Genomic DNA, 21,648 nt, shown 5'->3' with positions numbered 1-21,648 from the left:
TTCTTCTTCTTCTTCTTCTTCTTCTTCCTCTTCTTCTTCTTCTTCTTTTTAAATTGTTTCTCATAGTTCTTGCATTGTAAAAGATGATGAATAGCTGATGTATGTCCATTATACTCACTATTTTGGACTTTTATCGTATTCCTCCCTATCTTTTGCTCAAACTGAATGGTCCTAGTTTACTTAATTAATCCTAGTAAGCAAGTTATATTTTGATCATCCCTGAGCCCTTCTCTGAACCTTTTGAGTACTTTTTTTTTTTTTTTTTTTTTTTGATATAGTAGATTAAGGACCAGAATGAAGAACCATACTACAAGATTTGGATTCTTTTGACCCTTTACTGTGCCAATACTCTACTTCTATAATAATAACAGAGATTTTAGTCTGATTTGTAATCTCTGTATTTCGTTTTCCTCGTCTTTAAAGCAGGGATAACACAAAATACTTCTCTCACAAGATTGTTAAGGAGATCAATGGGATTTTTTTTTTCTACTCTTGTTGATGTAAGGAACACTCTTTGTATTTTCACTGCCTGCTGGACCAAGAGACAAACTGTTCTAGGAAGTGTCTAAATAGCACAGCAGAATGGCATAGCTCATATTTAAAGACATCTCTGAAAACGTAAGATTTCAAGTGCAGTATAGACTGAAATTTTGCTATTAGAGTGAGGGACTTTTTGTTTTGTTTTTTAAGGAAAAGGCCTAGCACAACAGAAGCCCCCAAAACATATTTCTCCTGGAATGGGTGGCAGGGAAGGAAAGCTTCTTCATAATTATTAACTATAATTTCTATAAAAATAGCAAGTACTGCTAATAAATATATTTTCTGAAACTCAATTACAAGATAGTCTTCTACTCCTTTGTATATGATGAAACAATATAGAAATAACTTCATTGTGTTACCTTTTGTGCAGTAATTTCTCATTCTCATTCTGTCTTTAGCAAATCTTCAACAACTGTAAGAGTATAACTGGAAGACTAGATAAATCTAACGCATGGATTGGCTTCACTTGATATTAGATGTGTAGCTTTGGAAATGCTGGTGTTAAACATTAAAACTGAAAGGAGAGACATTGTCATTTGTAATGTATTTTAATGTATATATGCAACAGCAATGAAAAGCAAGCAGCTGCTGTTGTGGATCACAGTTACCATAGCAATGCCTTCCCATAGTCACTCTGAGATTCATTTGTAATAATAGTGGCTTTCGTAAAGAAGAATGCAAAAGTTGCCAACAGCATTCATGTAGTTCCCTGTATTATACATTTTCATTGTTTATAATAACTTCATTAACAGATGGACAGTCACCAATGGAAGAACACAATTGATAAATTAGAGTTGGTTTTAGTTCTTTTCTTGCAATCTGAATAATTATTTGTAAAATAATCCTTTGAAATCAGTAACATCAGGCCCAGGACAACTCACTAAGAGTCCAAGCCCATGTCCAATCAGTCATCTATTAATTTTGTCTTATCAGGTTCATATGTGACATATGAACATACGTGACCTGACATATAAGACAATACAAACTGAGTAACCTTCAGGAGTGCAAAATTTTCATGCCATGAAAATTCTGACTTCTAAAAACCAAAACTTGCAAATTGATCATTCAATGGTATACAGGAAGAAAAATGTAATAATAATAAAAAACCCTCTCCGCAGGTAACCTTGAAAATCCGTGTTAAGCAATGATATACATTTAAACAAATGGAATCTATCAGGTGCTATATAAAGCACATAGAACTGACTACACAAAATCAAGCTACAGGTAGGAGTAGCAAAATTTCTGCACTGAAATACAGGAACATATGTTTTTATGGAAAACTGTTCTGTAAAGTCTGAAGATGAAAACACATAATAATTATTTGAGAAGCTTCAAAATTCCCATGAGAAACTAATTAAAACAGACTTAACACAATAACATAAACACTGCCACCTTATTTTTACAAAAAGAATTTCGTACTGCATGAAATTAGAATAAAAATAGATGTTGACTTTCAAGGATAAAAATAACGTTCATCTTTGATTTATACTTGAAAATGTGAGGAAGGGAGAATTTGAAAATGCTTTTGCAGATTTTGATATTCAAGTTTGGAGCTGTAATCAGCAAATGTGCATATCATGATGATAAAGCACATTTGCTTGATGTTGATTCAGCAAAATAACATAACGTTATTCAGCTGTTCAAAGCATAGAATACTTAGCAATTAAAAGGAAAAAGAAATTGAGGAAAAATGCCAAACTGCTCAAGGCAAAAAATCTACAGGAAAAAGTAACTTCATCACTTATTTATCAATTTTGCATGTATAGACAATTAAAACACTATTTTACTGGAATTGTTTGCCCGTAAATGAAGGATACTACCTTCTACTTCTCATGTAACAGATTAACCTACACCTTTTACGTGATATTTCTTCCAGAACCACATACTAATTTTGTTTTGCTGTACAGTAAATGGTACAACATAGTAAAAGCGTTTTTTAATCCACTGAAGGTAGAACACAGAATAGAGGTTATGCTACATATCCTCAGACAGCTGTGAACAACCCTCTTGGTCACTGAGAGAACTGAGATAGATGGTTGGATGCACAAATAGATTACACAGCTTAACTGTATATCCAGATTTCTGCACGTATGTTATGTTCTCTTCTGCCTAGAGATCAAATCTGAAAGATGTCTGAGGATATTGAATGTAGGTAGATATCTGTAGGTATCATCCAATGTAATACTGCAAAATACTCAGAAATTTCAGGCATGCCCATTGCAGCCATTCCTGCGACACATGCTCTGAACTCTGTGGATGTGGTCAGTCTGATGCATAGCACGGAAATAAGTGAACTCTGATTATAAAGGTGCAGAACTGGAACTAGTTGTTGTTCTGAGCACGTCTTTCAGACTTGCCTGGTTAAAGCCGCAGTTATCCCTATTTAGAAAGTGGCCAAATGATTATGTGAATGAATGTGGGAATAAGTCTCTAGTTTCAAGAAAAAAAAAAAAAAAAAAGATGTCCACTTACATTAAAGGTCTTTGCATAACTCCAACACGAGATTGTGGTGGGAGACATTAGAAATCCACATATGGAACTAGCAATAACAGGTAACTGTTAGAATGATGCTTCACAACACACAGCAAACCGAGACCTCACTGCTGATCTACCACAAAGACCTGTGTGACTAAACTAACCTGCTGTGCATCAGAGATCTTCGTGCACTTGCTCTGCACTGACGGTCTGCATTTTCATTCCAGTCACTGGAATCTTTGATGAATTACATTGTCATATATAATGAAGTCTTCACAAGAAAAACACTGTAGTTTATTTTGAACTTAGTCAGAAGAAAGCAACTCTAGAAAAACAGAACTTGAACTGCATGTATTATAGTGCATTATCTAGTTTGTTTTGCATTCCCCTGCTCCTTGAAATGGATTCCGCTCCCCTCTTGAATTGGCTCAATCACATATCATGCTTTTTAAATTACAAGCTCCACATATCACTCCAGAATAATTAATTTTTTATCAAGTGCTCTTCCTCCTTTGCTTTTCCTTAGTAACTCTGCCTCTACTTTTTTACTTTTCAGCCTTAAGCAAAATGTGAGTTACAGTCACACTGTATGAAAAGGTAGCCTCTACCTTCCTTTATCCCTCGGAAAGTATCCCAAGTATCCCCAAAGTCTCCTACAAATACCAATGAAACCAGAAATATCAGCAGCTTTTATGTAGCTCAGAGCAAGTTTTTTTTTTTTTTTTTTTTTTTTTTTTTTTTTTTTTAAGCAGCATATTTATTTATGGATTTACAATGCAAAAGGCCTTAAGAGCACTACATTGTTGCTGGAAAAAAAAGTATTAGTTACAGTATTTAACAGCTTCTTTGTACATAAAATGTTTTCATCTAGTAAAGACTAAAATGTTAACATTCAGAAGAATAAAGGTGTTTCTTTATATCTGAAGAAGAAAGCTGGAGAAATAAGCATCAAGCAAGCACTGTATAACTTAATGTTAATTCAATATCTTTGTTTATATCTGGATTTCTTAGTGACTTAATAGACAAGTTCCAGTAAGTATTGGTAAGTGAAAAAAACTACTACCAGCGTGTAAAGAAGACTGACCATGTTTGGCTACTGAAATTGGAGTTTATATCCCGAAAAAAATCAGCTCAGCTTTCAGGATCAGTGTGTCCATAGTAAAGACCTGAGTTAGGGTGAACTGTATGTATATACGTACGTATATGAGTAAATAACACATATATATTTGTTTTCTAATAAATTCATAGTTTTGTAGTCAAGATCTTGCTGATTGGATGATGTGACCCTACGAACAGCTTTTAACGAGGCATGGTGAGTGAGATACGGCCGTGCTGAGGTGCAAGTTCACTGTACGTAGTCAACGACATCTGTGTGAGGGATGCGCGGAGCTGTTTTTACACGTATAAATTACAATACCAACATCAAAACAGCACACGGGGAGTTAAGCGCATGCCAATGTAAAAATACAAACACAATACTCCATATGATAAGTGTTGAAATGTATGCACCATGGAAATGAAGTAACTGGCAGCCACCCATTGCGCCGCCCTGCCCCGACACCGCTCAGCCCGCTCTGCCTCGTGGCCTTTTGGGACCTCCGCTCTGCAGTGGCTGGGGGGCGCAGAAGGCGAGCTGTCGCCCCCTTTTCAGTCACAAACTGGAGGACCCGTCCAGTCCCGGACTGCCGCGAGCAGTTTTGGGGCCCCGCGTCGTTTTCTGAGGAAAAGTAGCGTCAGCCGGCGGGGGGCAGCCGGCGGACACCACCCCGCGCTGCCGCCCCCTCAGGGCGAGCCGCGGCCCAGCCGCCGCTGAGGGGCAGCGCCGAGCCGCCGTGCCGGGCGGGGACAGCGTCGTGACAGGCGGGACGGTGTCGTGACAGGCAGCGATGGAAACGGCGACAGCGGGGCTGAGAGAGGTCGCGTTAAGGACGGCTGACCATCTCTGTCCGTTCCTCACCGGGACCGGGGGACAGGGCGGACGCTGGCTGCCAGCGACATGGCGACGGCCCCGGCCGCCCCTCCGCCCCCCCCTCCCGAGGGAGGCCGGTTCCGCCCCGCGCCCCCCGAGCCCCGCCCTCAGGAAGAAGCGCGTACCCCAGGCACGCGTCACGTGCAGCCAACCGCCGCGGCCGCCGCCGCTCTCCCTGCGAGGCCCCGCCCCCTCCCCGGCGGAGGGGGCCCCTCAGCGGCGGTGGCGCCTCGGCCCCTCCCCGTGGGCGTGCCCTGCCGTGGCGGCGGGCTGCTGGCACCGCCCCCCGCGCCTTCCCCCCGCCGCCCTCCCCCGCCCGCCGTCCCCTCAGTAACTTGGCCGCCGCTCGTCGGGCGGGCGGGCGGCGAGGCGGCCGTGTGCGGGTGCGGCGGGGCTGAGGGAAGGCGTGGGGGGGGGGGGAAGCGGGAGGGCCGGGGCCCGGCTCGGCTCGGCTCGGCTCGGCTCGGCTCGGCCCGGCCCGGGCCGGGACGATGCTGCGGCTGGTGTCGCTGAAGTTGGGGCGGCTGTACCGCTACGTGAAGCTGGCGGTGCTGGGCAGCCTGGCGGCGGCGCTGGTGCTGAACACGCACTCGCTGCTGGCCTCGCTGCAGCGCAACGAGCTGGCGGAGCGGCGCTTCCTGCAGCTCAATAAGTGCCCGGCCTGCTGGGGCACCAGCTGGTGCCGCAAGTTCCTCAACGGGCAGCTGCGGCTGGAGAGCTGGGGCCGCCTGCGGCTCCTCGACTTCTTCAACGTCAAGAACGTGTACTTCGCCCGCTACGGGGAGCCCCGCGAGGGCAGCCGCCGCGTCGTGCTCAAGCGCCTGGGCTCGGCGCAGGAGCTCGCCGACATCGACGCCAAGATCTGCCGCCGCGCCACCGGCAGGGGCCGCTGCGACCTCCCGCAGGCCCTGCACGCCACCGAGTTCGCCAGCCTCAACGGCGACGTGCGGCTGCTCACCCCCGACGCCGTGGAGGGCTGGTCCGACCTGGTGCACTGCCCCTCGCAGCGCCTGCTCGATCGCCTGGTGCGCCGCTACGCCGAGACCAAGGACTCGGGCAGCTTCCTGCTGCGCAACCTGAAGGACTCGGAGCGCATGCAGCTGCTCATCACCCTCGCCTTCAACCCCGAGCCGCTGGTGCTGCAGGTGGGTCCCCCCGGGGCGCCCCCCACGGCTGCGCCCCCCGGACCGCTGCGACCCCGGGCCCTTCCCCGGCCGGGGAGGGTCGCGGCCCAAAGGAGCTCACGTCAGTGCTCCCTTGTCTGCAGTGACGCGTTTTATGCCCTTGAATGAAGGGGGCTGATGGCAAATTTAGTAGGCAGACGTACAATACGCAAGGTAAAAGGGTAGGCAGACTTACAGTATGTTCTAAATTTCGGGGCTTATTCAGGTCCGTAATTTAAAGGCTTAGAGCAGACCACTGTGTTCCGTGGCACCACTCGCTGCTCCCCTCGCGCACCTGTTTACACCGGGCAGTGCCTCTTCGGGCTTTACATTTCAGCGCCCAATGCCGCTGGGGGAACTCCAAGCGTGCTGAGTGTAAGTTTGGGTTCGGCGTTCTGTCTAGCTACAGAGCCATCCTCACTTCCATCCAGTTCTTTTGTTCAAAAGAGTATTTGCAAATACGTGTGAGAGCATCACTGCATGATTGCTGTCGTGAACATCTGCTGTTTCTCTAGGGAGACGGCCAAGAAACTTCAAGTGCCCAAATTTCTAGTGCTGCGGGCTTTGACCTCCAGCAGATTTGTCTAGCGATTCATTTTCAGGGAGTGTGTTTATGAACTATACTTATTTAAAAACATTTTTGGCCAGCGTGCCTTCAGCCTTCTATATACGGCTCTTGGGGTTTGTCTGCAAAGTTCCCAGCCGACTTCTCAGCAGGCTTGGGGTACAGCGTGTCTCTTCTGTTCTGTTCTAATGTTGCTCCAGAGCACTGAATAAGGAAACTACACTTAAATGAGAAGACTAGAATTTCTTTGCTTTGCTGAATATATTTGGAAACTTCTTGAGAACCGGTTTGTTTTGGCTGTGGTTCATACAGCTTACGGTTTAGGTTTTGAACACGTGTTCCAGCATACTGAGTGTACACCTAGGTGGCTGCAAAATTACTCTACATGTTTCTTCTGAATTTGCTGGGGTATTGCAGCCTTTAGGGACAAAGCTTGTGGCAGAGTGGCCTTGCTTATTGTTGTGGTGTGCCTGAAAGGCAGCAGGCAGCACTGGCTGATTCCTGTCAGCTCCTTGATAAGGTGTGGATGAGCCCTGAGGCTTTCAGGCAAATTTGTTGAAGTGATGAAAGTCTTTGGACGCAGAACTTAACAAGGGCTTTGCTCATCAGAGCAGGTCAGATTGGTGGGAAGGAAGGCAGCTTTTACTGTTCTCGAGTGTGGTCAAGTTCTGGCACCTCTAATCAAATCAGAAGTGTTTTGCAGAGTATTGGAAATTGGGATGAATAGGCATAGCCTGGAAAGCATTTTGAGGGAACTTGTAACCAACTTTGTGCATTGCAGAACTTATAAAGTTAATGTGTTCTCTGGAAGAGTGTTTGGAAACTTCACTAATGGGTAATGAAGACTTGAATGTCTTCCCTCGATTGGGAATGAAATAAATACGTTACCTGTATGAACTGGAATTAATTTTCCTCATTTATGTAACACAGCACTCCTTTCTCAGTCTCTACCAGGCGGGTATGTAAGGGATGGATAATTCTCTGTTATGCAGCTTTATAAGACGTGAGGTACTGCCTGAGAGGTGAAGTTACTGTTCAGAAGTGATAACTGGCTATTGAGGAGTTTGCTTGCGTTTGTACACAAGATGCGTGAAGCATCTTAAGGTATACTTGCTGCAGTATGGCGAGGGCACGTATTGTTGTGCGAATGAGACCTGGAGGCTTCTTCTAAAATTCAGCTGTTCCTAAGAAAGGAAGCCTGCATGATGTCGCATGAAGAATCAGACTTTAATTACAAGGAAAAAAAATAATAAAATTGATGTATTTAATTGGTGCTTCTCTTTGGCACCACTAAGTACAAGGGAAAGTATTGCCATTTTTTTGCCTTGAGCTTTTCATGAAGCACTGCTGTGACTTTTAAACGGTCGTGAATGAAAGTTTTGATTTAGATGTGGAGATAACTTCTGAACTCTTGGTGCTCCGTGCATTCAAGTTCTGTGTCAATCAATGCATAGGAGCAACCAAATATAAGTAGACAGTGAATTTAAAGCTAGGTATTTGACTACTAGACCTAGTAATATATGGATTTTTATCGAAGATTGGGATTCTACCTTGAAGCATGTTTGGAATATGGATAGTCCTAAAGTGGTGGTGCTTATAAAATTCATATGGTCACGAAAGCTTTTCCTCTAGTAAGTTTTCAGGTGGGGCTTTAACCTCACTGGTATGATAGCATGCTATTTTTCTGTTACAAGGCAATGAACAGTAGTTGCAAAAAAAAAAAGGGGGGGGGGGGGTGTGTGTGTGCAAAACAAAAACCAGTTTTGTATAAATTACTTATAAATTACTGCAATCCTAATTCAATATTTTTATTTTAATAGCTTTCCTGTTAACATTCATTATCCACGCTCGTTAAACAGTTCCATAGGTGTATGCAGCAAAGAATTCAACCCGTTCTGGCATTTTAATTCGGGAAGCAAATGGAAGGGCAGCTGCATTTTTATTTGGTACAGTTTATATCTTTTCTGTGTGCTGAATTATCATTTTTACTTTGTAAGATCTCACCAAACTAGATAGTACTTGTGTCCTTCCACATTTTAAATCTGAATTCACTTTGGAATCAAACAACCTATATGCGAGGGTTTTATTCTTTATCTATCTATATTTTAAGCTCAACATGTAGGTGCTTAAGATTTAACTTCTGACAGGTTTGGGGTTTTCCTTCCTGTTTCAAATAATCCTCTCCTGCAGTAAAGGCAACTATTTCTTAGTATATTTGTGTTGCTTTCAAAGGAAACTTTAAAGTCTACCCAACCTTTGCTGTTAAAAGTAAACAAAATACTTATAAGTAATACTGTTGTCTTTGTTTCCAGCTATAGAAGGTGGCTGTGAATTAGAGCCAGAGTGCATTAGTGCAGCCTTTTCTCCAACTGTAGCTTTTATCAAGGTTGTGTTTTCTCTGCAAAGCTGTTCATAAATGAGATTCTGTAAAGGAATGATAGTGATCTATTGCATATATAATCTACAAGTCTCGAAGACAGTTATTTTTCCAACTCTAATAACAATTCCAAGACCTATCTGGAAAATAGCTGTATTTCTGCATTGTATACATTGTGTAATTCATTGCTCTGTCCTCAGATATACATTAAGGTTTCTAAATACTTAAGCTTAATAGCTTAATTTTTCTCTCATCTTCTTCTGATCATCACTTATTCCTTGTGTAGAGACCAGCTGTATCTCTGTTCCAAGTGTTGCAGCTCTCCATGAATAGTCTGTTGCCATTCTTCTGATTTCTGACATCATTATTTTTTTTTACTTCCTTTTGTTCCAGTAAGATCAATAATTGGGATCTGACAAACATTAAAACATGAACTATGTGAAGTAGCAGTTTAACCAAGTGTTTTAGAGAATTACTTTTCTGGTCCGTACCTAACTCAGTAGGAGTTATTTCCTCAAGCCATACATAACTCAGTAAGAAATGAATTCTTCTTGCCTTGGGTTTCTCATTTATTTATTTTATCTTGCAGCAGTTCTAGCAGTAGGCTTTCTGTAGCTCTAGTCTAAATACAGTGGTAAATGCCATCCACTTTTAGTGCTTGGTGCCTTTTAAGCTTTTTTCATGATTCAATTTTGGTGTTTCTGACCGATAATTGTTATGTTAAATACCAAATAAAGGTTTCGAGGCACTTACCCACACCACCTGGTGTGTCCTATATACACTTGTAGTACTGGATTTGTTTCCTGGCTCATGTACTTTGACATACCAAGTAGTACTTAGGGGAAAGTCTTCAACATTTTGATATACTGAGCACTGATTTGCACGAACAAGTTTAAAACCTATTTGCCTGATACCAGTTGTTACTAGTATGTAATGTAATCAATGGTTGATTTGAGTTTTTTTTCTTGATCACTTGCAATTTCCTATATTATTCAAATTTAAAAATTCGTTGAAGCATGCACACGTATGCTCACACACGTTACACCTGCATACGAAACCCTGAAATGCCACTATTGTCCATTTGTTTCTAGTACATCTGATGTAGGGGGGAAGCTTATTTCCATGCATTATGGAAGTGAGGCTTTGTTTTAGTCTCCCACATTTTGCAATTTTCCTTTAGAAAAAAGGGCAGGTCATCTCTGCTACAAGTTCTTTGCAGTGGTGCATTCCAGACTCATCGCTGATGAGAAATAGTAATCATTGTCTGTTGCAGACTTAATCTGAACAAACTTGTATGGGCTACAAAATAGTTTGAGCAGGTAACAGCCACTCACAAAATTCAATTTTCTTCACTAAGATTCTTGCATTTAATCATTATTCATCCCTTTCCTTGAAGAAGAGACATTTTCTACTAAACTATGAAATACACCTTTTACAGTACAAGTGTGTTGAGCTTGATCATTGAGCATCTTCTGAGTGGGTTTAGATGTAGAGTTGTCTGTGTGGTTTTGTTCCATGGTGTGTAAATTAAGCCAGTGACTGGTTGAAATGTGTGAAAATAGAACAGGAGTCGAATAAATTAAAAGAACCTGCTTTCAATGGGACTGCTAACATTTCAATGAAACAAAACACGCTCGTCACTGTGTGCCTGTATGTATAGGCTCTCTGTCTATATAGCCGATGCAAACACAGCAGGTGCTCAACTTCTGTGGGAATTTCAGAAATATTAAATAATTTGGTGTATAGTTGGGAATGAAATGGTTTTCATCACACTCGCATTCACAAGTACATTAAATACATGTCTTCTAAAAAGGATCAGGTTAGATCTGACAAAAGAAATCATCTGTTTCTAGAGTATGCTTTTTAACTTCCTCTACATCTGAAAAGTTTCCCAGTAAAATCTGCTCTCCTCGTCTGCATGGCTCCGGAGCCGGACTTATTTGCCTTGGTGACTAATGCAGCCCTCCTTCTGTTTGCACTGCAGAATCAACAGTGCTCTGTGAGAACTCTTTTCCTTTGGAGGAAGAGCGTATCGTTTAAATTCTGATTGCGGTGCCAGCTTGTGCCTGGGCAGACAGAGGTTAGTAAGATGAGTTCAGCAAATGTGTTGTGGAGAGGTAGTTCTGACATCAAGACTTCAGAGGCATGTCAAGTAGTAAGCAGTCTCCTCTGCGTGCTGTATATTTGCATGTATTTTTTACCTTTCATCATATTTAAGGTGTAATTCTTTGTGGTTTTGTTTTTAACATGGAACTCAACTTTATATAACAATTGGTAGTGACATCTTCTAGAGTAGTTTTGAAAATGAAAAGTTTTTTTTAGATGATACAGTGGAACAATAGCTGAAAGATGACAATTGCCATGAGCTATGCTTTTTTTTTCGTTTGGATTTGATTATTAAGGTGAATTACATGCTTGATTATGATAAACTATTATTCTTTCACGTGTCTAATTGCAAGCGTTTCTGTGTTACTGCAAGCTACAATAGGCCTTATCAGCTTCAAGCTGCTCAGTCTTTCCTGCATGATCTAATTCACAGCTCTGAGCGTTCAAAACCGGTGGCAGATTTGTCTGTCTTCTCATGTTTAAACAGATGGAAGTGAGGAAGACAAATGCATTAATAGTGTGTTTAATGCTTGGGTGAAATGATAAATTCATCCTATTAGTTCTCAATATTTCTTCTGAGACTGAGTCTACAGCATATCTTTTTTTAAAGACCTAAGTGTGGTATTATTCTTCCAGGAACAAAGGGTCCTTTGTCCCTCTGACAGGGTTTGTTTAGGGTTTTAAGGCTTGCTTGCTGAGACATCTTGTAGCTCTATTTAGGGCACCAAAAGTACTTTTTGGTGTATGTGACTCTGGGAACGGAGTAGCAGGAGCTCTGTGGTATGAATTGTTTTCCATCTTTCTGTTAGACGATTATCCTTGTTGCTCATTGAATAAAGATGACAACTTTTAATGAGGGAAAACTTACTAAGCTACATAGTTGTAGCTTTTCTTATACACTACTGTATTTTTAAACACTTAAAAGCATAATTGTCCGTGGTTTCCATGACATTTGTGTGTATGTTCACAGAGAAAATCTGAGTGGGTGTATCAGAATTGCAGATTCATTTATCTGACTGGGAGCAAGAAGATAATTTTGATCTTAAGTGTCAAATGCAAAGTTTTAAGTCTTCAAATAGCATATTGAAGTACAAAATGATCTGATCAAATATTTATGCTACTAATAATCTGAGAATTAAAATAAGAACTATGTTGTCCATTACTGTACAGAAGCGTGGGATTTGGGGCTGGTATCTGTTAAGCTTTTTGTTTCTAAATGCAGTTTGCTTGTGGAAATCATGTTCAACAACCGTACAATTTGGTGTTCATGTCGTAGTGGCTTTCAAAATGGTAATACATTTTAAAAAAATGTGTTAAGTTAGTTGTAATTTTAAGCAGAAAAATGCTTTCAAAATAGTGAAAAAAAATGACGAGACCTGTGCTTCAATTGATATTCTTGTCAAATTCACTGAGTGAATGTAAAACTGCTGAATAGGGCACTTGAACATATTTTTATCCCCTTCTTCAGCTACTGACTTGGGTAACGAAGTGTAGATGTGGCTGTTACATGCCAGTTGGAAGGGAGCCAGCACAGAGATGTTGTTTGTACATGTGCAGATGTTGGCAGGATTCCCTGTACTCCTCTTGTCAAAAGATCTTTTTATTGCCACAGAGTTATAAATATATCTGTGTAACAGTACGGTATGGGGATACTTTGCGGGTACTATTCGTGAGGTTCACTTCTAAACAAACAAAACTGATCCAAGCATTTCTTGTTCAAAACGAAATTTGGTGTACTCAACGCAGGAAGCGTAATAGATGTGTGTGGAGGTAAGTGTGCCTTGGTGACTAACGCTGTGTGTTTAAATTCAGTTTAAGCCATTACATAAATCCCTGCTGCTGATGAAAAGGAGCGGTCCCGTTAGTTCTTCCTCTTCCCTGCACCTGGCCATGGAGGCCTCCCTCTGTGCCCTTTCCAGCAGCAGCACGATGTGATGGGAGCTACCTCTGGCTGCCGGTCCAGCTTAGCATCATCCCGGCAAGCACCAGCTGTGCTGCCCTCCTGGTGGCACACCGGAGGAGATGGAAATGGATGTGTCTGATGGACTGGGAGGAACGTACACCCCTTCCCTTCCCATGGGAGCATGGCCCTGGTTGTGTTCACCTGCTTGTCATTGAGCTTGTGTTTGGGAGGAGAGGCAAGCAGAGCAGGACTGGAATATAGGAAAGGAGAGGGGTGGAAGAGAAAAGGAGTAGGGTGGTCTAAAATCATACCTAAATACAAAGATTTAGGTATTGTTGCTGTAGCACTTTGATTTTTTGCACTAAGTTGTGCTAAAACGGAGCAAAAACATCTTTTCAGGCAGCGTACTTGTTTTAGTAGATGTGTTTAAAGCACCAGTAAATAAACATAGTTGATGTAAGAGTGTGTGTTTATGTGTGTACATAATGTACGTGACAAGCTCAGCACATGCGTTTTACCTCAGGTCCTCAAGCTCTCCTCTTCAGTAGTCCATGAACGCGTTTTGCTCACATAAATATATTTTGTGTTATTTTTCTTTCCCTTCCAAACTTAGAGGTATGTGGAAATCAATTTTTGCTAGTGTTGATGTACGTTTACAGGTGTTTCTCTCTAAATTTTATTGAACAATCTGTTCAAGTCCAAGCTGTTCTGTATTAGTGAAAAGTTTAAATGCTGCTTTTTATTTCTAGAGTTTTCCGTCTGATGAGGGTTGGCCGTTTGCAAAGTACTTAGGAGCATGTGGAAGAATGGTGGCTGTCAATTACGTTGGAGAAGAGCTGTGGAGCTACTTCCATGCACCCTGGGAGAAACGAGTGGATCTGGCGTGGCAATTAATGGAAATAGCTGAGCAGCTGACAAATAATGACTTTGAATTTGCACTCTACCTCCTTGATGTCAGCTTTGACAACTTTGCAGTTGGACCAAGAGACGGAAAGGTGATCATTGTGGATGCAGAAAACGTTCTGGTAGCAGACAAAAGGTTAATCAGACAGAGTAAGTCTCCTTTTACTTTGCCTCTGTGACTTGTGCTTCTTTATCTGTGAGCACCATATTAAAAGTATGTGTAGGTGCAAAAAAAAAAAAAACACCAAAAAACAAAACGTTTTGTTGGCTTCACAAGTAAAATACTAGTTAACAAACTAATTGGTTTTCTTCTACAATTACACTACTAATTAGCTTGACCAATTTGTCAAATTTATGAAGCTTTGATTTTACCTGAATTTGATTTAACACGATTTAATTAACATGTCCTGTTAATCTCTGTAATCCTGTTTAAATGGAGAGGTGGGGGTGGGAGGAGAAGTTCAGGACAGACTTAAACAATCAGATGGGCGGATAGATAGACAGATGGGCTGGCTGGCCGACTTGCCTGCCTCAGCTGAAATAGGGTCCTTTTGGCTTTTCCAGATGCCTGTAAGAAAGGAAGTCTTGGCATTCTGTTTGCTGATAATGACAAGACAGTCTTGCTGCTTGTTTTCCAGTAGCTGCCTAGCATGCCTCTATTTCAGCTATTCACATAGGTGCTCTGTAATAATGGACTTGAAGGGTTGGATAACTTTAGTTTTTAGTGCTGCTTCCACATAGGAATAGCAAGAACATGTTCATCTTTCTGCTGACTGTAAAAGCAGTAGTAGAGATCTTTTGATGAAGTGGCATTGCATGAGTTTTTACTCCTTTCGAGCTTATCAGGAAAACCTTACAAACCTAAGGGCTGGAGACATTAAATGTGAAATCTGAGATTCTGCAGAATTCTATGGCAGTAAGCCAAGTGATTCCACTTTGCTTTGGGTGAATTGATTTTTTTCAAGCCTTGCAAATATACTTCATATGCTGTGCTACTGAATTAATTTTAATCTAAGCTCCCTGAAGATGTATAAGTGTAACACCACCACCAACAAAAAAAAGGATACTTTCTTACAGGGAAGTGCGTAGATAGAAAATAAACTGAATTACCTGAATTTACCAAGAAAACCTTTTGATGTACTGGATATTGAGTATGTTTACTTCAATATTAGTGGACATGCAAATGAACTTTCACTTTTTTCCAACTTCTTAAAATAATAATACTTAGGACTTAACTTTTCTAGCATGTCTGAATTGCTCAGTCACAAAGATGACCAAATGAACTATTAAAAAAGCTGATGTGTGCATGGAATAGTAGCAACTAGCATCTTGCATAAGCTGAATGCTAGAAGTGTCTCACATCTGTTGTCTAGTTCTCAGACTAATTTGGCTCTACCTAGGGTTTTGCTGCATCAGTTGTAATCTAGCCACCAGAAAACAAAACAAATGACTACAAGTAAGTTCTCAGTTGTCATATAAGCTTGACACTTAATGCTGATTTCATTAATCTCCTGAAAAGTTTGATTAAACAGTCTGAAATGATTAATGTTCCTGTTTAGATACTTGAATATGTGCACCCTGTCCAGTTGCATTGTACAGTAATAACTACTTGCCCTTCATGTGGTAGATTATATTGGAGTCTGCTTAAGCCTTTTTCCCATTTCTCCTGTGATGCTGGCCTTTTCTTCATTTTAGGCATGCTGTTCATTGCACGAGTTTTACATGGTATTTTCATAGCTTAGCAATCATTCCTCAGTTTCTTTTTTTCCAGCACTGACTTACACTGCACACGAGTGAGTACACTCATAGCTCAGGGCCTACCAAGCACTGGGAAGTTTTTCTTTGTATATCACAGTGCTCAAAGAGATCTACAAAACTAGGGGACATTAGTAGTTAGCACTTAAAAGGCACATCTGTAGTTACCGCTTACCTGTTGTTATTGAGATAATTACTGTGAATCTCGTTTTCAGTTAAAGCAAGCTTTGTGATAAGACCACTAGTTGTACCTTCAAATTTTTATACTTTTAAAAATATATGTAAAGAAACGTCTCTTCATGTTCATAAATGGTGTTTTGTTTTATTCATTTTTATTTTTTCTTCGAAGTTTATATGTAATACAAAAGCTTTTGTATACAGTTTTTAGTTACTACTGTGTCTAGAGTAAGAGACTGGACCTTGCAATTACTTGGCAGTGTTTTTTTTTTTTTTTTTTTTTTTTTTTTTGTGCTTTGGTAGACCACTTGCCAATGTTCTATTTCCTGGGCATCTGGAGAAACCAAATCTAACTGTTGCTAAAATACATCGTGTTGCTTGTTTGTTTTTCTCTCAACTCCAGCTGTGAATCATTCTCTTGTAGTTGTTTGTGCTACGTTTTTCCTTCTGGGTATGTGCATGAATGTGAATTTCCTCTGGTTTGTTTGCCTTTTTTTTTTTTTCTTTTCTCTTTAGGTATTTATTTTATCTTCTTTCTCTCCCCTGTTTTTGTAGTGATAGAACCATTTCAGAAGACGGGCATATCAAACTCTCAGGTGAAATCTTGGGAACTGGAACATTTAAGAGTGCCTTTAAACAGAGCTGGTTTATAGTTTAAATAGCACAAGTTTTCTGCGTATTGAGCTGCTGACTATATTCAGATGCAGATATGCTCTTTTCTCCTCTTACTTTTTTTTTTTAACTGTCGTCTTATATTTCACAGATAAACCTGAAAACTGGGATGTATGGTATGAAAGCAAATTTGATGACTGTGATAAAGAAGCTTGTCTGTCCTTCTCAAAAGAGATTCTTTGTGCTCGTGTCACTGTGGACCACAATTATTATGCTATTTGTCAGAATCTTTTATCAAGACACGCCATGTGGCGTGGCACTTCTGGAGGACTACTTCATGACCCCCCAGCTGAGATTGCCAAAGATGGCCGCCTCGAGGCCTTGCTGGATGAGTGTGCCAACCCAAAGAAGCGATACGGCAGATTCCAAGCCGCAAAAGAACTGCGTGAATACCTTGCACAACTCAGTAACAATGTGAGGTAGTCCACAGGGAAGACTTTTTGCAACACTGGCTAAAACACTATTGCAAAGACTCATAGAAAATGAAGTCTTGAACTTACGTGTTCAAAAGAGAAAATAAAAAAGTGAAACTAGTTTATCAGTTTTCTAAGTACCATAAAAATAAGATTTTGTGGTATTACAGTGTTCCTTTGGAAACAGACAAGGTACTTACTGAATCAAAACTTGAGCTACTATTGACTCATCTCCTTAGCTATTTAAACGGGAGTTGGTCAAAAATGACTGTGATAGCTTAATTGACAGCTTGTGTGTCAAAGGGTACTATACATAAAACTGCATTGGTATCACAGTTTTATGAAGCTGATGTTCTTACTTGGAGAGTCAAGTTAGACGATGGCCTGTTTTAAAGGCCTTTTTCATGACATCGTTGTCTCATTTTTGTGTTTGTTTAAACACCTTGAAGTGGCATTTACTTACAGGTAAATATGGCTGTCTGCATTGTTTCAAATTTAACAGGCTTTCATGTTAATGCTGTGCAGTACATTCCTACTGTGAGTGCAGGATTCCCACGTTTACTGTCTAATTTTAGGGGGTTTTACACTGTATTTAACTATGCTTAGGTGTTGTGTGTGTTTTTTTTTAAGGTCATCATAAACTCAAATGTTATTTGAAATAACATTCATTTGATGTCTTTTGTAGTTCTGCTATTGGAGATAACACTTAATGTAATTATTGTACAGATTTTTTTTACCCTTCATGCCAGTACATACACAACTGTTCAGCAGGAAATTGTGGTATGAGCAAACTCTCATCTAATAGAGATTATTTGAGAATTAAGGAGAGACTAAAATAAAAAAGTTCTGTATGAATTTAAATTGGGGATAGGAGCTTGACTAAAAAAATTCACTACTCCAGTGTAGTTGAGCATAAACCAAAGAAAATGGTTTTGTTTATCAGTTCCTAAACTAAGTGTAAAGAAAAAATACTGTGCTGTGGTGAAGCTAATAATTCTCAAAATTCAGATTTCATTGGTTGTTGCTGACTGTTTGCAGAACTTATAAAACTATGCGCTTATACTAGAAGAAAACCCTAATTTGAATAAAAGTGTAGAAGGCTGGCAATTTGTTTTACATGATTACCAACTCTGTTGAATTGAAGTCTAGTCAAGTTTACTGAATATTCATCTTTTTAGTTTACCAGCTAAATTGATTAAACACTATACACTCTAGACACCTTTTTATTGAACAAAGTTTGACTACTCCCAGTACGGTTTAAACTGACTTACTGAGGTTTGTGTAAATCTGAATTTCTTCTGATAAATAACAATTTTTTTAAAAACCTCAGTTACTGTTACAAGAACTCACTTCAAAGCTTGCTTTTCCATTATTTAACTACTAAAATGCTTCATTTTCCTCACGTCTTATTCATAAAACAATGCTCTAAGGAAATGTATGCATATCATTTCTGGTAACAATAATGAAGAAAGCTAACATTTCTTAAATGTGTGCATAAAACAATATTTCACTCAAAGATTCTGAATAAGATAGTGTGTATGCTAATTTCAAGAGCCAAGTCAATGCAGTTCATACTGCATCAAAAGACTGACGGAAGCTGTTGCTTTACCAAATTGTTGCAAGTGCAAGGTGAGGAAAATAGCAAGCTCATGGGTCCTTCTCAGAAAGTGCAGCCATATAAAGATGTGGCGTGACTTTGATTTCTTAGACAACTATATTAAGGATATTTTAGACTTCTAAATTCTCATTTCATCTTCTTTGTATATATGGTTTAATTTGCACCAGCTCTTGTCTGAATTGTTTTCTGAAGTTGAAGGACCAAGGCAAGTTTTAATTTTCATTTCTACCCTCCCCTTGTTTGAGGACTGTCCTACACACTTGCTCTGGCATATGCTGTCAGAGAATGTGTTTGTGTGATTTTTTTCATCATAAAATCTACTTATTTAAGAAACTAGAATAACGCTAGGTAATACTACCCTACCATAAAAGCCTTGACTTATCAATAAAGTTGATTTTTTTTTTTTTAAACCATCCAGCACATTTCCCAATGAGCGAGTGGAGTATGATTGTTAAAATTTTAGAAGAAACAAACACTGCCAGTTCTCATTACTATTTGAGGCATTTCTGTAGCTGCCAGAATGTCCTATCATATCTGCTTTGGGGTTTAGTTCCCTCAGAAACAAGTTACTAAAGCCAATTGTAAAAGGAATTTGGAATTTTAAAAAATACTACAGGGAAAACACAGAGCAATAAATCTTGGTCAGTTTGCACCTATCAGATATTTATTGTACAATAACAATTTATATTTTTAGTCATTGCCCATTGTTATTAATGAACACGGTGAACTATTTTTGAATGAGATGTTTGGGGTTTGTATGTGCATTACAATTGTCCTTTTGTACTGTAAGTTACTGTTTGATTGGAATATTTTATCAAAACTGTCTCCCTGTGCCTTTATATTACAAGAAAGTTGTTTCTGCAACTTCTAATTATATTAATAAAAATACTTTAAGAATCTCATTTATTTATTTTCTGATGTTGTTTAAGATGGACTTAGTCCAGGCTGTGTTAAAAGATACATTGAACTGTTATTGTAAGTGCTCCATAGTCAACAGTGACAGCAGCAAGGAACATTATTCTTCCCCTCCTTCTTTATAATAGACTATTGGGTCAAAATCATAAGTGATCTCTCAGGAATCTTTTCCTATCTGAGCTTATGAGAAGTAGGACTCATTTTCTTGAAAAAAAAAAAATAAATTAAACCATACCTTCCAGTTTTGTGAACTGAAAGACTGAATATTTTCAAATGAAACAAATTGGTATCTTCCCTCTTTGAGGAATTTATTTTTCCTTGTATTTGGAGTGGTTCATATTGCTAATGCCATGGTCTTTCCAGCACAATATTTCAGTGGTTAATATATATATACACACATCATTCCTGATGTTTCTTATTTTCTCTGGATTTTTCAGAAAGCATTTGCATTTGAAATTAACACCTGCAGTGATACCAGAGCATGACTTTTTGAGCCTCTATAAATAATAGGAAGTGTCAGAAACACTTCAAGTTTTGATTTTGGTTGTTTCTGTTACCTCAACTTACATCTTCAGGAACTGCAAATGTGCAAATGGAAACTTGTAAACATTTCAGCTACCCCAGAAATCAAGATCAAGTCTTAAGAGGAAAGCGGCATGAGCAACAGCTGCATCTTTTCAACAGTTTCTATAGTATAGTTTGATCCTGCTTGCCTTGAACTTCAAGACATGCTCCTTTTTTAGCAGATACTTTTGCATCATCTGATACTCTCCTGTGAGACCCTTCAAATATGTTAAACTTCATATGCTACTTTGATTTATCACAAAAACTGTCTTGAACGCAGTTGATACGATCAGTTTACTCATTAGTAGTGTTGCTGTTAATTTTACTTTAAATATCGGCAAGCTTTTTGTTTGCAGTTTCCGTACTTCCTGATCACATTCAAAGCTACACAAGCAGTTTAAATAGACCTTCATATAGTTCTAGCTTCATTTTGAGGTGTTTTAAAGATACCTACTTTTTCTGTGCTGATGTTCTTTTTCTTTTTAAACTTATCACTCCAGATTTGGCTGGGTATTTCTAAACATCACATCCTTTTTATGTTTCTACTGATGTTTCATCATTCTACCAGGCAAAAATCAGTGGTAGGCTGAGCTGTACTGCACACCATGGTAATGAGCTCTTGCTGCATGCAGAAGAGCCCCATGGCTGCTGGATGCCTTGGTAGCACCTGCAGGGGTTGGGAGGACAATGAAGAAGCTGTTCTTTTGGCAGCAGATTAGGCTGTTGTTGCCACTCTTGAAGTATGGGAACATAACCAATTTTGTGTGCTTAAGAGCTAGACAAATATAAGAACCTTGAATAAGGCAGAGTTGCCGCAAATACTAACTTGCATGTTCAGGCCAGAGCAGGAAAGTTCTGACTTTAAAAGTATGTAAGGCTCTTTTCTACAGTTGGTGGGTTAACTCCTGTCTTATGACAACCAAAGCGTGGAAGTGGACTGTACTTCAAAGGACAATATCCTGTTTAATATACAGCTTATGTTCAGATAAGATTAAAAAAAGCCCCCTCCCCCCCCCTTTTTTTTGTAGGTCAGGGTTTCAAAGAGCCTGTCTTTTAGCCCGTCAAATTTTCATAATGTCTTTCTGTTTTGAACATAGTGCTTTTGTTTATGCTTAACTTTTACCACAGATTCTAGCTTTTGATATTACTAATGGACACTTGGTGTATCCATTTAATGCATCCTTGGTATAACCATGGCTAAGCCAAACAGAAGCCCTCGATCTTTTTTAAAGAAATTAGGTTTTCAAAGTTTAGTGAAGTATCTTTTTTTTTTTTTTTTTTTTTTTCTTTTTTTCTAAATACATGTTTGAATATTCTCAAAATTAAGCACCTGATTTCATTGCTGCTAGCTGTTACTGCAACTTAATTTTGACCTGGAAGTTCTCACCTTCTGTGGTTGCTCAGGCTGGAGTGAGAATGCTTGTAAAACCTAAATAGGCAACATGTGCTTACGTATACCACTGGGTCACCTGGATCTTAATAGATAATAATCTTTTCTTACAATAAAACTCTTTTTTTTTTTTTTTTAAATAT

General features: G+C 39.8%; 1 protein-coding gene across 2 annotated transcripts; it reads left to right on the top strand.

Annotated features, from left to right (window-relative positions):
* The first annotated feature begins 5,283 nt into the window (after nt 1-5,283).
* Nucleotides 5,284-19,539, top strand: DIPK2A (divergent protein kinase domain 2A). Of its 2 annotated transcripts, none has more exons than XM_035334747.1 (3): nt 5,284-6,129; nt 13,848-14,151; nt 16,697-19,539. In XM_035334747.1, exons 1-3 carry the CDS (start codon nt 5,476-5,478, stop codon nt 17,026-17,028), a joined length of 1,290 nt encoding a protein of 429 aa, XP_035190638.1. In that variant the 5' UTR covers nt 5,284-5,475; the 3' UTR covers nt 17,029-19,539. The 2 variants fall into 2 exon arrangements, with proteins under 2 accessions (XP_035190638.1, XP_035190639.1); XM_035334748.1 differs by lacking the exon at nt 5,284-6,129 and adding an exon at nt 7,596-7,816.
* The last annotated feature ends 2,109 nt before the right edge of the window (nt 19,540-21,648 follow it).

Source organism: Oxyura jamaicensis, chromosome 9 (genome assembly GCF_011077185.1).
Source record: "Oxyura jamaicensis isolate SHBP4307 breed ruddy duck chromosome 9, BPBGC_Ojam_1.0, whole genome shotgun sequence".
In the NCBI taxonomy this organism is placed as follows: Eukaryota; Metazoa; Chordata; class Aves; order Anseriformes; family Anatidae; genus Oxyura; species Oxyura jamaicensis.
The sequence above is the reverse complement of the archived record's forward strand: the minus strand, read 5'-3'. Positions and strand labels throughout refer to the sequence as shown.